Here is a 14,830-nt window from a genome sequence, read left to right as displayed (position 1 = left end):
TCCACTGGTGCAATATAAGGGAACTTGTGTTACAACCGAGGCAGGATGAGTGCACTGTTAATTCAGTCCCACTTCTCCACAGGTCACAGCATATATTTAAATGTTCCCACTTACCAAAACCATCATTCAGATACTCTATTTTTACCTCAGAATAAAGCACAGCAACCAGGTTTCTTTAATAAAAATCAAAATTATCTATTTATTATACCCCAAGTCTTAACCAATAATAAAGTCAACATACACATGAATGGAATTATTAAAGCCCCTTATTTTACCCTAGCCCTCACACACACACACTCACATACACAACCGATTAACCGGGGAAAACAAGGGATTTTTGTTTTCAGCTGTTACAAACAAATAGAAGAAATTTTTTTTTAAATTAGACTGAAGAGAAGGTATGGAAGTCCTTTGTTTTGGCGAGGTATCCCAAAGGCGAATAGGTGGCTACCACTAGCAATCTCCCTAGAACAGTTCTTTCCAGACGATGTTAATGAACAGGCCTAGAAAGCTTTCAAGAGATGCAGCTGCAGAAGGTTTCACATAGACCTTGCATCAGGTGTGCAGCAACAAAGGTTTCAATTCTCACACGTGATGCAAAGTTCCTTCAAAAGATGCAGAATTTCTTCAAATACAGGAGGCAACAGTACAACGTAATACAGGATTTTGCTTTTCAAGATAAAGATAAGCAAGGTCTTCTTCTGTTCTTGTAGCAGGTTAGGAAGCAAACTTCTTTCTGTTCTTGGCCAAAACCAACTGGCTTTTTTTTTTAAAAAACAGTTCAAAGTAAAACAAAACTGTTCAGCAGCAATCCTGTGACAGCTATAAATCGTGGTGTCATTTCCTTGTAAACATCTGTCCTTTCAGGTCATAACACAACCCCCTGCCGTGTTTACTTGAAACCAGATGTTTTCCAGCAAGATAGATTTACTGGTTTTCTGTTGACCTTCCTTTTAAGAAAAGCACCAAAGTTTAGCTTCAAGATTCCAGCATCCATGAAATCCTTTTCTGTTTTTAAAATAGATTCTCAAGTTTTAACAAAAAATGGAAACCTTCTTAACGCTGGCATCCTGAGCAGCAACGTGAGCCTATGTTGCTGCATTGCCCTCATCACTTCCCGCCTCCTCATCTTTCTGCACCTCTTTCTCGGAATCATCTGCAGGCGATCTGTGCGGTATGTTCCCCCTGCAGGTCCAAATCTCGGTGCTGTGCAATGTTGTGCAAGGCGCAGCACACCAGGACCATTCTAGACACCCTGGTGGATGAGTACTGAAGGGCACCTCCAAATCTGTCTAGGCACCTAAAGTACATCTTCAACATGCCAATGGCTTGTTTGATCTTACACCTGGTGATCATATGACATTCAATGAACTCAGTTCTGATGAAAGGTCATTGACCTGAAACGTCAAGTCTGCTTCTCTCTCCACAGATGCTGCCAGACCTGCTGAGTATTTCCAGCACTTTGTTTCATTTCAGATTTCCTGCATCTGTAGTATTTTGCTTTTCTGTTCATTGTAGTGTTGTTGGAATGCATTTTGTAATGTTTCTGATGGGGGTCCTCAGCCAAATTTGAAGTGGGTATTCCTTGTCTAACAGCTACTACTTAAATGTGCTTGCAGGTCCAAAAAGGTCAGGGAGCTTGGACTGCCACAGGACGAAGGTATCACAGCAGCTCGCCAGGAACTTGCGCACACATTGATGGGGTTAGATGAAGTGGGGAAGGAGGAGAGCTGTGTGGAGCATAAACGCTGGTATGGGCCTGTTGGGCCGCATGGCTTGTTTCTGTGCTGTATGTACACTGTAACACCTACATAAAGTATCTTTTTGAGATTGCACATCAGCTGCACATTGATAGGGTCAAAGCCCTTGCAGTTCATGAATACTCCTGGTTGATCTGGGGGTGCAAGGATTGGCACATGTTTGCAGTCTATGAAGCTGTGTCTGTAGGAGGTCAACCAGAGACACAAACCCAAGTGCCCGTTCATTCTGACTGCCGTGATTGCAGGCGAAGTTCACATAACTGCTGGCCCTGGCAAACAAGTCATGAATCACCCATCTGTGTTCCAGATTCCAACCACCCTCTGGGAGAAAAAATATTTCCTCAAATCTCCCCTAAACCTCCTGCCCCTTACCCTAAATCTATGCCCCCTGGTTCTTGACCCCTCCGCTAAGGGAAATAGTTTCCTCCTATCTAACCTATCAATGATCTTGTACACCTCAATCATGTCCCCCCTCAGCCTTCTCTGCTCCAAGGAAAACAACCCTAGCCTTTTCAGTCTCTCTTCATAGCTGAAATGCTCCAGCCCAGGCAACACCCTGGTGAATCTCCTCTGCACCCTCTCCAGTGCTATCCTGTGGTGACCAGAACTGTACACAGTGCTCCAGCTGTGGCCTAACTAGCGTTTTATATAGCTCCATCATAACCTCCCTGCTCTTATATTCTATGCCTCGGCTAATAAAGGCAAGTATCCCATATGCCTTCCTAACCACCTTATTTACCAGTGTTCTGCCTTTAGTACTTTATGGGCAAGTACACCAATGTCCCTCTGACCCTCTACTTCCTAGGGCCCTACCATCCATTGTGTATTCCCTTGCCTTGTTAGTCCTCCCAAAATATATTACCTCACACTTTTCAGGATTAAATTCCATTTGCCACTCTCCGCCCATTTTACCAGCCCATCTAGGGCGGCACAGTGGCGCAGTGGTTAGCACCGCAGCCTCACAGCTCCAGGGACCCGGGTTCGATTCCAGGTGCTGCCTGTGTGGAGTTTGCAAGTTCTCCCTGTGTCTGCGTGGGTTTTCTCCGGGTGCTCCGGTTTCCTCCCACAAGCCAAAAGACTTGCAGGTTGATAGGTAAATTGGCCATTATAAATTGTCACTAGTGTAGGTAGGTGGTAGGGAAATATTGGGACAGGTGGGGATGTTTGGTAGGAATATGGGATTAGCGTAGGGTTAGTATAAATGGGTGGTTGATGTTCGGCACAGACTCGGTGGGCCGAAGGGCCTGTTTCAGTGCTGTATCTCTAATCTAATCTAATCTATATCTCCCTGTAATGTAAGGATTTCCTCCTCATGGGAGTGTGGAATTCGAAATACAAACAAAGCAGCTATGCTCTTATTGAATGGCAGAGCAGGCTCAAGGGGTCAAATGGCCTACTTCTGCTCCTAATTCATATGTTTGTATTTGTTTGACCTCCACTATCCAGTTTGACCTCCACTATCTGATGCCCCAGTGTCATAAAGCCAGTCCACATTTGTTTTGCCCATGCTCTACTGTCATGAATTTTAGAATTTTCAAATAAAGTTGGGAATTTTTATGGAACTACACATGGGTAACCTCATACAGGATGTCTGGTTATCACTGGGCAGAGGATAGTCAAGGGGCACTAGTAACACTCACTCAATAATTAAGACAGCAGGCCCACTGTCCAAGTTCATATGTATAGAATTGTTAGCTGGTACAGATAATGAGAGTGACCATTGAGCAATGCCCAAATATGAATATGTTCCTACAGTAGAGGGTGACAAAAACTGGAAAGAAAATATTGGATGTTCTTGTATTGAGCCTTTTCAATAGTCATGTATTATTTGAAATAACTATTAGTATCTCTTGACAAAGCAACAAATCCATGTCAGAATGGAGGGATCTGGAATGGAAAGGGATGCAAATGCAAGGACCACTACAATGGACCCTTTTGTCAATTTGTAGTAGATAGCATTGAAATTGGTGAGTTTATTTTAAGATAAATGCATTTTTTGGTGCTATTGCTTTGTGCATTTGCTCCACTGATGCTTAACACCTGACAAAAAGCTATCTGCCTCAGTCTTCACAGCATCCACCACCTTCTGGCAGAGAATGTTCCAGATTTATACTACCCTCTGTGTGAAAAAGGGAGTTCTGATTTTGCTCTTGAAGGTCCTGGCTCTAATTTTATATTCTGGATTCCCTCACCTTCTGGATTGCCCCACCAGAGAAGATAGTTTTTCTCGATCTATCTTCTAAAATCCGTTTAACATTAGAAACATCTTGATTAGATCACCCCTCAATTTTCTATACTCCAGGGAACACAAGCTAAGTTTGTGCAACCTGTCCTCATAATTTAAGCTGTTAAGCCCTGGTATCATTCTGATGAATCTGCGCTGCATTTGCATTTCCCAGGACTGAACACAGTACTGCAAATGGAATCTGACGAAGGCTTTGTATAACGGAGGTGCAATTTCCTCTTGTTTGCATTCCAACCACTTATATCGTAAGTATACCCTTAAAGATTGCAGGGAAAAATTACACCAATCCCTCATGTTTCATGGTGAACCTTAATTTGGTAATCAGTAACAACTTTCTAAGAAACTCCATTGCGCAGCTGGCAGATTGACGTCTGTGTTGAAGCAGTTGCAACTTTCCCTGTGAGAGAAGGGGCAGAGAGAACTAAGCATGTGTCAAAGTTCCTTTATTCCATCAACTAACAAGGCTCAAAAGAGTTTACAAGGTACAGTAGCTTGTGAACTTCTAAAATAAGTCATGAGTTGAGCATCCTGTATTCAGTCAGTCCTCATGTCACTTTTACTGCCAAGGCCTACTCCAGCTTCTATTTCTTATGTTCTTAAACTCAGCCACTGCCTTTACACCCCATGGAACAGGTAGTGCCTCCTGCAAGCTGCACCCCTCTGCTCCTCCCCTACACCTGCAAGTCTCTCAACAGCAGGTTGCTACTCTCTAACCAGCTGCAGGTTTCTCAAAAGAGAAATTGCTGCTGCTGTTGACCATATTGCTCCTTGTCCCAGGTCCAATCTAAGGCAGCCAAGGTGCCAGACCTCCTGATAGGATTCAGAAAACCTTCAAAGTTTAGACAGTGAACTCTCAGCAAAAGTACTGTGAACAAACCCTTTATCACAAGTAGGTAGGAAAGCAGCTTTGAATAGTGAGTATTTATTGCAGTATTTCAATTTCTAATTGTGTTTTTGCCTTGCTTTCAACAGTAAGTTTCGGAAGCTTGGCAAATGCATGCATGTGACATTAAGTTTAAAACTGTGTTGAAATATCTCACCCACTCAGTAATTACCATGCATTAATAGTGAACCCACCTCTTTTAAAGGGGTTGCGCGGCAACATCCTTATGCACGGAGTTAAACGTGGAAATCAATAGATTGGAGTTGGCTCCCCATGTGCTCGCACTTTTGCCACATTTAACACCCCACCAATACCCAAACCTACACAGTCCTCCAGGTTAAATTCCCCCATAGTCTCTCCATCTCGCATACACATATTCATTACAGTGAACAGAATCAAAAATTTTGAAATGATTCTTCTAAATGATAGGTGAATTCTTCAAGTGAAAAGAACACCAATGATCTTGTTCTTCATTAATTTTGCCACCGACAACATCCCATAAAACCTGTTTGATCAGCCAAGTATCTACACATCACCATGTAGTCTTCAAACCTAGGAATTTCAATCCCATAAGAGTTTCTGTTTGCCATGTTCTCCTCCCATAGAAACATATGCCACTACATCCAGAAGCTTAGCTACAAACTGACAAGAGCCAAGACTCAGTTTGCAAAACGGCACTGCTGGAATTTAACCAATTAGATTAGATTAGAGATACAACACTGAAACAGGCCCTTCGGCCCACCGAGTCTGTGCCGAACATCAACCACCCATTTATACTAATCCTACACTAATCCCATATTCCTACCAAACATCCCCACCTGTCCCTATATTTCCCTACCACCTACCTATACTAGTGACAATTTTTATAATGGCCAATTTACCTATCAACCTGCAAGTCTTTTGGCTTGTGGGAGGAAACCGGAGCACCCGGAGAAAACCCACGCAGACACAGGGAGAACTTGCAAACTCCACACAGGCAGTACCCAGAATCGAACCCGGGTCCCTGGAGCTGTGAGGCTGCAGTGCTAACCACTGCGCCACTGTGCCGCCCAATTAAAACCATATCAGCTACCAAGCACAAAACACAGGTAGTCTCCCACTGCGTCTCTAGCCAGGACTACATATTTTTTGGGGCACTGGTATGGAGAGTCATATTAAGCCAACGCGGCAGAATTCTACATCCTAGTGACAAGTCTGCTACCATAGCTTCCATTAGTGAGCTAGATTGGTTAAACATCATTAAACTCCCACGTTCTGAAGACCTGGTGGGCTCGGGTTCTGCATTATTGAGTCTGCTACGGACAGTTAAATCAATTCCAATTTTTACTACCAGCAACGGCACCTTGGAGACATCTCAATCTCAAACAAATCCCACTTAAACTGATCATGTGCTCAATCCCACTCATTGAGAACAAAGTGTTATCAACAGTGTAGAATCAAAACATACATTGTGTTTGTTCGATATCTTGCATTAACTTGATTCTTCCAACACAGAAACCTTTTGTCAGATAGTGCTGGACGAACATATGCGACAATCTAAATACCTATAAATGGTTTGCTGAGGAAACTTACCATCTTTGCAAAGAAGTTCCGACCAAAACCAAGATTTTGTGAACTCTAACATCAGGATCAGCTTCAGCCAACCTTGTTTAAACTAGGCTTTTTAAAAAAACTCAACTTAAATTCATATGTTTTATAATTAATCCAACATGAGATATGTCCCAGTTTCCATGCTAACATAAAACCAATCAAACCAAACACTGCATGAGCCGAATACTGAATGTAAAAATCATACAAACAAGTTTTTAATTTGAACCAGAACTAATTTCAGAACTTTAGATTTACCACTTTCAAAACAGGCATCAAAGATTAAGTGTCCCTTCTTCGGATGCCCGGAGTAGCCAGTGGGAATGACGAGAAATTTACTGACATTCCCAACCACTGTATCTTCGCCCCCATTTTCACTACCTGTAGAGAAAAAAAATTCAGTTAAAATTCAAAATATATTTAATTCATTCTTTAGTATCTGACAATATTCCACCCATAATTTTGAGCACCAAACTACGCAATAGTGTTTCAACTCATGCAAAAAGTTAACTAAAGCTTTTTCTTTCAGGAAAATGGAAAAGCTAAATAGAAAGTAGATTTTCTGATTGATTACATCAGATTAATGGGCATAAAGTAGTCATAGCCAACCGGAAAAATAGGCTGATATCCACTGAGCCAGGAGTCTGTCCATTGAGAGCTCCATCCAATTTTACAGTCAGGTTTTGTATCTGCACCAGAATCACCTTCTCATTTGCCATAAAATATATTAAAATTAGGCACTGATGATGTCATTTAGATATCTAGACATTTTCCCAGGAAGGGGTGGGTCACTGGATAGGATCCAGTGATCCGCCCACCCATATAAAATGACTGTCCAGGCCTGCTAATGCTTTGTGTCATTTCAACTAAAGAACCCTGTAGTAAGATTTGTAACATCATTTTGAGTTATAGAACATTACAGCGCAGGACAGGCCCTTCGGCCCTCGATGTTGCGCCAACCTGTGAAACCATCTGACCTAAATTATTCCATTTTCATCCATATGTCTATCCAATGACCACTTAAATGCCCTTAAAGTTGGCGAGTCTACTACTGTTGCAGGCAGGGCGTTCCACGCCCCTACTACTCTCTGAGTAAAGAAACTACCTCTAACATCTGTCCTATATCTATCACCCCTCAACTTAAAGCTATGTCCCCTCGTGTTTGCCATCACCATCCGAGGAAAAAGACTCTCACTATCCACCCTATCTAACCCTCTGATTATCTTATATGTCTCTATTAAGTCACCTCTCCTCCTCCTTCTCTCTAACGAAAACAACCTCAAGTCCCTCAGCCTTTCCTCGTAAGACCTTCCCTCCATACCAGGCAACATCCTAGTAAATCTCCTCTGCACCCTTTCCAAAGCTTCCACATCCTTCCTATAATGTGGTGACCAGAACTGCACGCAATACTCCAGGTGCGGCCGCACCAGAGTTTTGTACAGCTGCAGCATGACCTCGTGGCTCCGAAACTCGATCCCCCTACTAATAAAAGCTAACACCATATGCCTTCTTAACAGCCCTATTAACCTGGGTGGCAACTTTCAGGGATTTATGTACCTGGACACCAAGATCTCTCTGCTCATCTACACTACCAAGAATCTTCCCATTAGCCCAGTACTCTGCATTCCTGTTACTCCTTCCAAAGTGAATCACCTCACGCTTTTCCGCATTAAACTCCATTTGCCATCTCTCAGCCCAGCTCTGCAGCCTATGTATGTCCCTCTGTAACCTACAACATCCTTCGGCACTATCCACAACTCCACCGACCTTCGCGTCATCCGCAAATTTACTAACCCACCCTTCTACACCCTCATCCAGGTCACTTATAAAAATGAGCAACAGCAGTGGCCCCAAAACAGATCCTTGCGATACACCACTAGTAACTAAACTCCAGGATGAACATTTGCCATCAACCACCATCCTCGGTCTTCTTTCAGCTAGCCAATTTCTGATCCAAAGCACTAAATCACCTTCAATCCCATACTTCCGTATTTTCTGCAATAGCCTACCGTGGGGAAGCTTATCAAACGCCTTACTGAAATCCATATACACCACATCCACGGCTTTACCCTCATCCACCTGTTTGGTCACCTTCTCAAAAAACTCAATAAGGTTTGTGAGGCACGACCTACCCTTCACAAAACCGTGCTGACTATCGCTAATGAACTTATTCTTTTCAAGATGATTATAAATCCCATCTCTTATAACCTTTTCCAACATTTTACCCACAACCGAAGTAAGGCTCACAGGTCTATAATTACCAGGGCTGTCTCTACTCCCCTTCTTGAACAAGGGGACAACATTTGCTATCCTCCAGTCTTCTGGCACTATTCCTGTCGACAATGACGACATAAAGATCAAGGACAAAGGCTCTGCAATCTCCTCCCTGGCTTCCCAGAGAATCCTAGGATAAATCCCATCTGGCCCAGGGGACTTATCTATTTTCACACTTTCCAAAATTGCTAACACCTCCTCCTTGTGAACCTCAATCCCATCTAGCCTAGTAGTCTGTATCTCAGTATTCTCCTCGACAACATTTTCTTTCTCTACTGTAAATACTGACGAAAAATATTCATTTAACGCTTCCCCTATCTCCTCTGATTCCACACACAACTTCCCACTACTATCCTTGATTGGCCCTAATCTAACTCTAGTCATTCTTTTATTCCTGATATACCTATAGAAAGCCTTAGGGTTTTCCTTGATCCTATCCGCCAATGACTTCTCGTGTCCTCTCCTCGCTCTTCTAAGCTCTCCCTTTAGATCCTTCCTGGCTAGCTTGTAACTCTCAAGCGCCCTAACTGATCCTTCACGTCTCATCCTAACATAAGCCTTCTTCGTCCTCTTGACAAGCGCTTCAACTTCTTTAGTAAACCACGGCTCCCTCGCTCGACAACTTCCTCCCTGCCTGACAGGTACATACTTATCAAGGACACGCAGTAGCTGCTCCTTGAATAAGCTCCACATTTCGATTGTGCCCATCCCCTGCAGTTTCCTTCCCCATCCTACGCATCCTAAATCTTGCCTAATCGCATCATAATTTCCTTTCCCCCAGCTAGAATTCTTGCCCTGCGGTATATTGTTGAATATATCTTACATTTTTTTTGTTCCTTTCCTGTTTCCAACTAGTTGTTCAGGAAGTTCAGCTAAGATTTCCGGCACTCGGAATTTTTTCATATATCCAAAATATTAGGACAATGGATTTCCTAATGGGTAGATTTTTTAGAAAGAGGTGGCATAATGATGCAATGTCAGGATGGTCAGGCTGCATCAGAGGAAGACTGTACCCACCTTCCCAGGCACAAGACCACATACCTTGCAATGACCATGTCAAGCTGATCATACGGGGTTTGAGAAAGGAGAGAGTCAAATGCAGACTTGTGCCATCAGCTGTATAGGCTTCTGCAACTCTCATACAATACAGGACTAGCACTGCCAATAATAGTTAGCTGTGCCTTCAAGTCTTCTTCCCAGCTCTTTCTAAGCATGCTACGATCAGTTATGATTGAGCTGCAATTATATTGACTGCATTTCTGCCCTTTCCTGGTCTACATCAACCCTCTCTACTGTGGGTATTCCCTTTTTTAATCTACGTTGCCACTCCACCTTCATTTATTTTCTATCCCTCCTAAATATATTATGTCCCAATGTTGTTTACTTTCCATTCTTGTCTAGTTTGCAGCCAAATTTCTTTTACTGCTATCAAACCTACATCTTCTTGTAAAATTATATGCTTTCAATTCCCCAAATTTATTTCTTAAACTCAGCACATTTCAATATAAGCAGTTAGAACATCTCGGCTTTTTAAAAAAATATATAAAAAGCCTCTCATTTTCCCATAATCTTTTGTCTAAGCTACTCCCTAACAAAAGAGTTGTGGCCAACAAAAGTTAAGGATTGCATTAGGTCAAAGGAAGTGGCTTATAAGGTCGCCAGAAAAAAAACAGAAGATTGGGAGCAATTTAGAGTCCAACAAAGGAGAACCAAGGAACTGATAAAGAAAGAGAAAAGAGATTATGAATCTAAGCTAGCTAGAAACATAAAGGTGGATTGTGAAAAGGCAACAATTAGCAAGGATGAATGTGGGTCCATTGCAGGCAACGAGAGGAGAGTTTGTGCTGGAGCATGAGGAGAGACTAAACAATTACTTTGTGTCTATCTTCACGCAGGAAGACACAGAAAATCTCCCAGAAGTACTAGGGAACCAAGAAACTTGTAAAATGAGGAACTAAAAATAATTAGTATCAATAAAGAGGTAGTACTTGAAAAATTAATTGGATTGAAAGTTGATAAATCCCCTGGACCAGATGAGCTACATCCCACAGTACTGCAGGAAGTGGCTAGAGAGATAGTAGATGCATTGGTGGTTATCTTTCAAAATTCTATAGATTCTGGAAAGGTTCCTACAGACTGGAAAGTAGCAAATGTAACCCCACTATTTAAGAAGGGAGCAAGAGAGAATACGGAGAACTACAGACCTGTTAGTTTGTCGTCAGTAGTAGGGAAAATGCTAGAATCTATTATAAAAGAGGAGATCACTGGGCACTTGGAAAATAATGATATGATTGGGCAGAGTCAACATGGATTTGTGAAAGTGAAATCATGTTTGACAAACCTGTTGGAGTTTTTTTTGAGGATATTACTTGCAGCATAAAGGAGAACCAATGGATGTGGCGTATTTTGATTTTGATAAGGTTCCACACAGGTTAAAAACAAAATTAGAGCACATGGAGATTGGGGCTAATATACTGCAATGGATTGAGAATTGGTTCACAGACAGAAAGCAGAGAGTGGAAATAAATGAGTCATTCTCAGGATGGCAGGCTATTACTAGTGGGGCACCGCAAGGATCAGTGCTTGGGCACAGCTGTTTACAATCTGTATAAATGATTTGGACATGGGGACCAATTATAACATTTCCAAATTTGCAGAGGAGACTAAACTAGGTGGGAATGTAAATTGTGAGGAGGATGCGAGGAGCTTCAAGGGGACTTGGACAGGCTACGTGAATGGGCAAGAACATGGCAGATGGAATATAATGTGAATAGGTTTAAAGTGATCCACTTAGGTAGAAGAAAAAGGCAGAAAATTTCTTAAATGGGGAGAGGTTGGGAAGTGTTGATGTGCAAAGAGATCTGGGTGTCCTTGTTCTTGAGTCACGAAAAGATAATATGCAGCAAGCAATTAAGAAGGCAAATGGTATGTTGGCTTTCATTGCAAGGGGATTTGAGTACAGGAGTAAAGATGCATTGACTCAATTGTATAAAGCCTTGGTGAGACTGCACCTGGCGTATTGTGTACAATTTTGGTCTCCTTATCCAAGGAAGGATATACTTGCCATAGAGGGAGTGTAACAGAGGGTCACTAGACTAATTGCTGGGATGACGGGATTGTCTTATGGAGGAGAGATTGTAGAAACTAGGGTTTGGGCAAGAGATGCAGGGGGATGTGAGGAAGAACTTTTTATGCGGTGAGTGGTAATGACCTGGAACTCACTGCCTACGAGGGTAGTGGAAGAGGAGACGGTCAATGATTTCAAAAGGAAATTTGGATGGGCACTTGAAGGAAATGGGATAACGCAGGGGAATGGGACTGCTTGGATTGCTCTATGGAGAGCTAGCATAGACTCAAAGGGTTGAACGGCCTCCTTCTGTGGTAAATGACACTATGACTATAAACAATGCCTGTATTCTCTAGAGTTTCGAAGAATGAGAGGTGACCTCATTGAAACTTACAAAATTCTTACAGGGCGAGACAGGGTGAATGTGGATAGGATGTTTCCTCTGGCTGGTGAGTCTAGAACACGGGGACAGTCATAGAATAAGTGGCAGGCCACTTAAGACGAAGGTGAGGAGCAATTTCTTAACTCAGAGGGTGATGAATGTAAGGAATTCTATACCCCAGAGGGCTCTGGAAGCTCAATCATTGAACATGTTCAAGACAGAAAATCAATAGATTTCTGAATGCTAATGACATCAAGGGATATGGGAATAGTGGGGGGGAAATGGCGTAATCAGCCATGATCTGTTTGAATGGCAGAGCAGGCTCGACAGGCCGAATGGCCTACTCCTGCTCCTATTTCCTCTGATCCCTATCTCTACTTCAGTCTTCTCCCTATTTATAAGTAGTCCACACTATTAATATGTATATCCAAAAAGCATGCCTGTCCATTAGCTGAATTCTATAGGATTCTACTCATACCAAACCCCAGTCTGATAACATAATCCCAAAATTGTAATGGAGCAAAATCAGAGTATCATCAATGGAGCAAATGCAGCTGGAGTGTGGAGGGCTGGCATCACAAATTTTGCAATGTTACTCCTGCTCCACATTTTAACAAGATTCCTGCAGATGAAAAATGGGCCTCGAGAGCCTAGCTGGGAGTACCATTTGCTGGGAGGATGGGGAAATGTTGCGAGGTCAACAGCTCTTAAAAAGAGTGATGTATTTTTGATATAACAAAATTATGTCTCTTTAAGAATTTGTTTTTACTACCCATTAAGAAATCCACTGTCCTAATATTTTGGATATATCAAAAAAATTGTCAGTGCCAGAAATCTTGGCTGAAAGCTTCCTGATCAACTAGATGTTTTCTGTGAGTGCCTTGGAAAAATGTGCACACGCAGATATAGTATGAGGACTTACCCATTTACCATGAATAACTAGCATTCCTTCTCTGTCTCTTTAATGCTCAACCATTCTCTATCCTCCGTTCCTATTGATCCACCGTAGCAGCGAGCAGCAGCGGAGGAACATGATGAAGAAGACAATGATAAGGACTAAATCACCAAGCAATCACAGCAGCAGGATACTGCCATTTCGTAGGACAACAGCACATACCAGGCCTCCAGCCACGTGCTTCACAAAACTATGCCAGTGGAATGTGGCAACTTACACTAAGGTGCAAACTGACATGTGATAAGGGTCACTTCAGCCCCATGACCGTGCTGTGCAGCATGAGGAGGCACCTCAGACAATCCTAGACTTTGAGTGGCACTTAAAGAAATATTAGAATAGGTGATTGAAAGCCACATGTAATCACCCAGCACCATGTTAAGAAAGAGTAGAGTAATTGAGTGCACTTTGCAATTATTTTATTAAAATAGACTATGCACTGACATGGCACTTTGTTACACGTAGAGGTTAGTCATACTGGAAAGACTGCATTAATTTGGTGCAGACTTATTCATTCAGGTGATGACCATTGGTACAGTTAGATAGAGACAAAGGGGGTTGATTTAATGTTATGTGGCCAGATTGGTCATCGTCTGATAGGATGTTCCTTTTTTTGCAAGTGGAGAGAAAAAAAGATTAGGCAGTAGTGTCAAATGGGAAAAGACGACATCAGAGATGATGTGTTCTAACCATATTATATTAACGATTTGGACGTAAATGTGGGAGGGCATCAAGAAGCTTGCAGACAACACAAAGATTGGCCGTGCGGTAGATCGTGAGGAGGATAGCTGTAGACTGCAGGAAGAAATTGATGGTCTGGTCAGATGGGCGGAAAAGTGGCAAATGGAATTCAACTTAGAAAAGTGTGAGGTGATGCACTTGGAGAGGTCAAACAAGGCAAAGGAATACACAATTAAATGGGAAAACACTGAGAAGTGCAGAGGAAGTGAGGGACCTTGGAGTGAATGTCCACAGATCCCTGAAGGTAGAATGACAGGTCGATAAAAGGTGGTTAATAAGTCATATGGAATCCTTTCCTTTATTAGCCGAGGTATAGAATACAAGAGCAGGGAGGTTATGCTGGAACTAACTCATTGGTTAGGCCACAACTTGAGTACTGTGTGCAGTTCTGGTCACCTCATTACAGAAACAATATAATTGCACTAGAGAGGGTACAGAGGAGATTTACGAGGATGTTGCCAGGACTGGAAAAATGCAGCTATGGGGAAAGATCCGATAGGTTGGGGTTGTTCTCCTTGGAACGGAGAAGAATGAGGGGAGATCTGATTGAAATGTACAAAATTCTGAGGGACCTGGATAGAGTGGAGGTGAAGGGTTTATTCACCTTGGCAGAGGTCAGTGATGAGGGAGCATAGATTTAAAGTGATTGGTAGAAAAATTATAGGGAAGATGAGGAAAAGGTTATTCACCCAGAGGGTGGTGGGGGTCTAGAACTCACTACCTGAAAGAGTAGTTAAGGCAGAGACCCTCACCTCATTGAAAAGGAGTCTGGATATGTACCTCAAGTGCCATAATCTGCAGGGCTACGGACCAAATGCTGGAAGATGGGATTAGAATGGGTGGATCGTTTTGGCCGGCACAGACACAATGGGCCAATTGGCCTCTTTCTGTGCCTTAAACATTCTATGATTCTAGAGCTCCTGGCAGCAATCACTGATG

The 14,830-nt window shown here is 42.5% G+C and overlaps 1 protein-coding gene across 2 annotated transcripts in view; it reads right to left on the bottom strand.

Annotated features, from left to right (window-relative positions):
* agbl4 (AGBL carboxypeptidase 4) overlaps positions 1–14,830 on the bottom strand; it is a 1,307,642-nt gene that overhangs the window by 1,277,068 nt on the left and 15,744 nt on the right. For both annotated transcript variants that reach the window (XM_068036420.1, XM_068036421.1), the window contains exon 2: positions 6,734–6,856. In XM_068036420.1, the coding sequence (XP_067892521.1) occupies positions 6,734–6,856 (123 nt within the window). The remainder of the gene's footprint in view (positions 1–6,733; positions 6,857–14,830) is intronic.

Source organism: Heterodontus francisci, chromosome 8 (assembly GCF_036365525.1).
Source record: "Heterodontus francisci isolate sHetFra1 chromosome 8, sHetFra1.hap1, whole genome shotgun sequence".
NCBI classification, from domain to species: domain Eukaryota; kingdom Metazoa; phylum Chordata; class Chondrichthyes; order Heterodontiformes; family Heterodontidae; genus Heterodontus; species Heterodontus francisci.
This window is presented reverse-complemented; position numbering and strand designations above follow the sequence as displayed.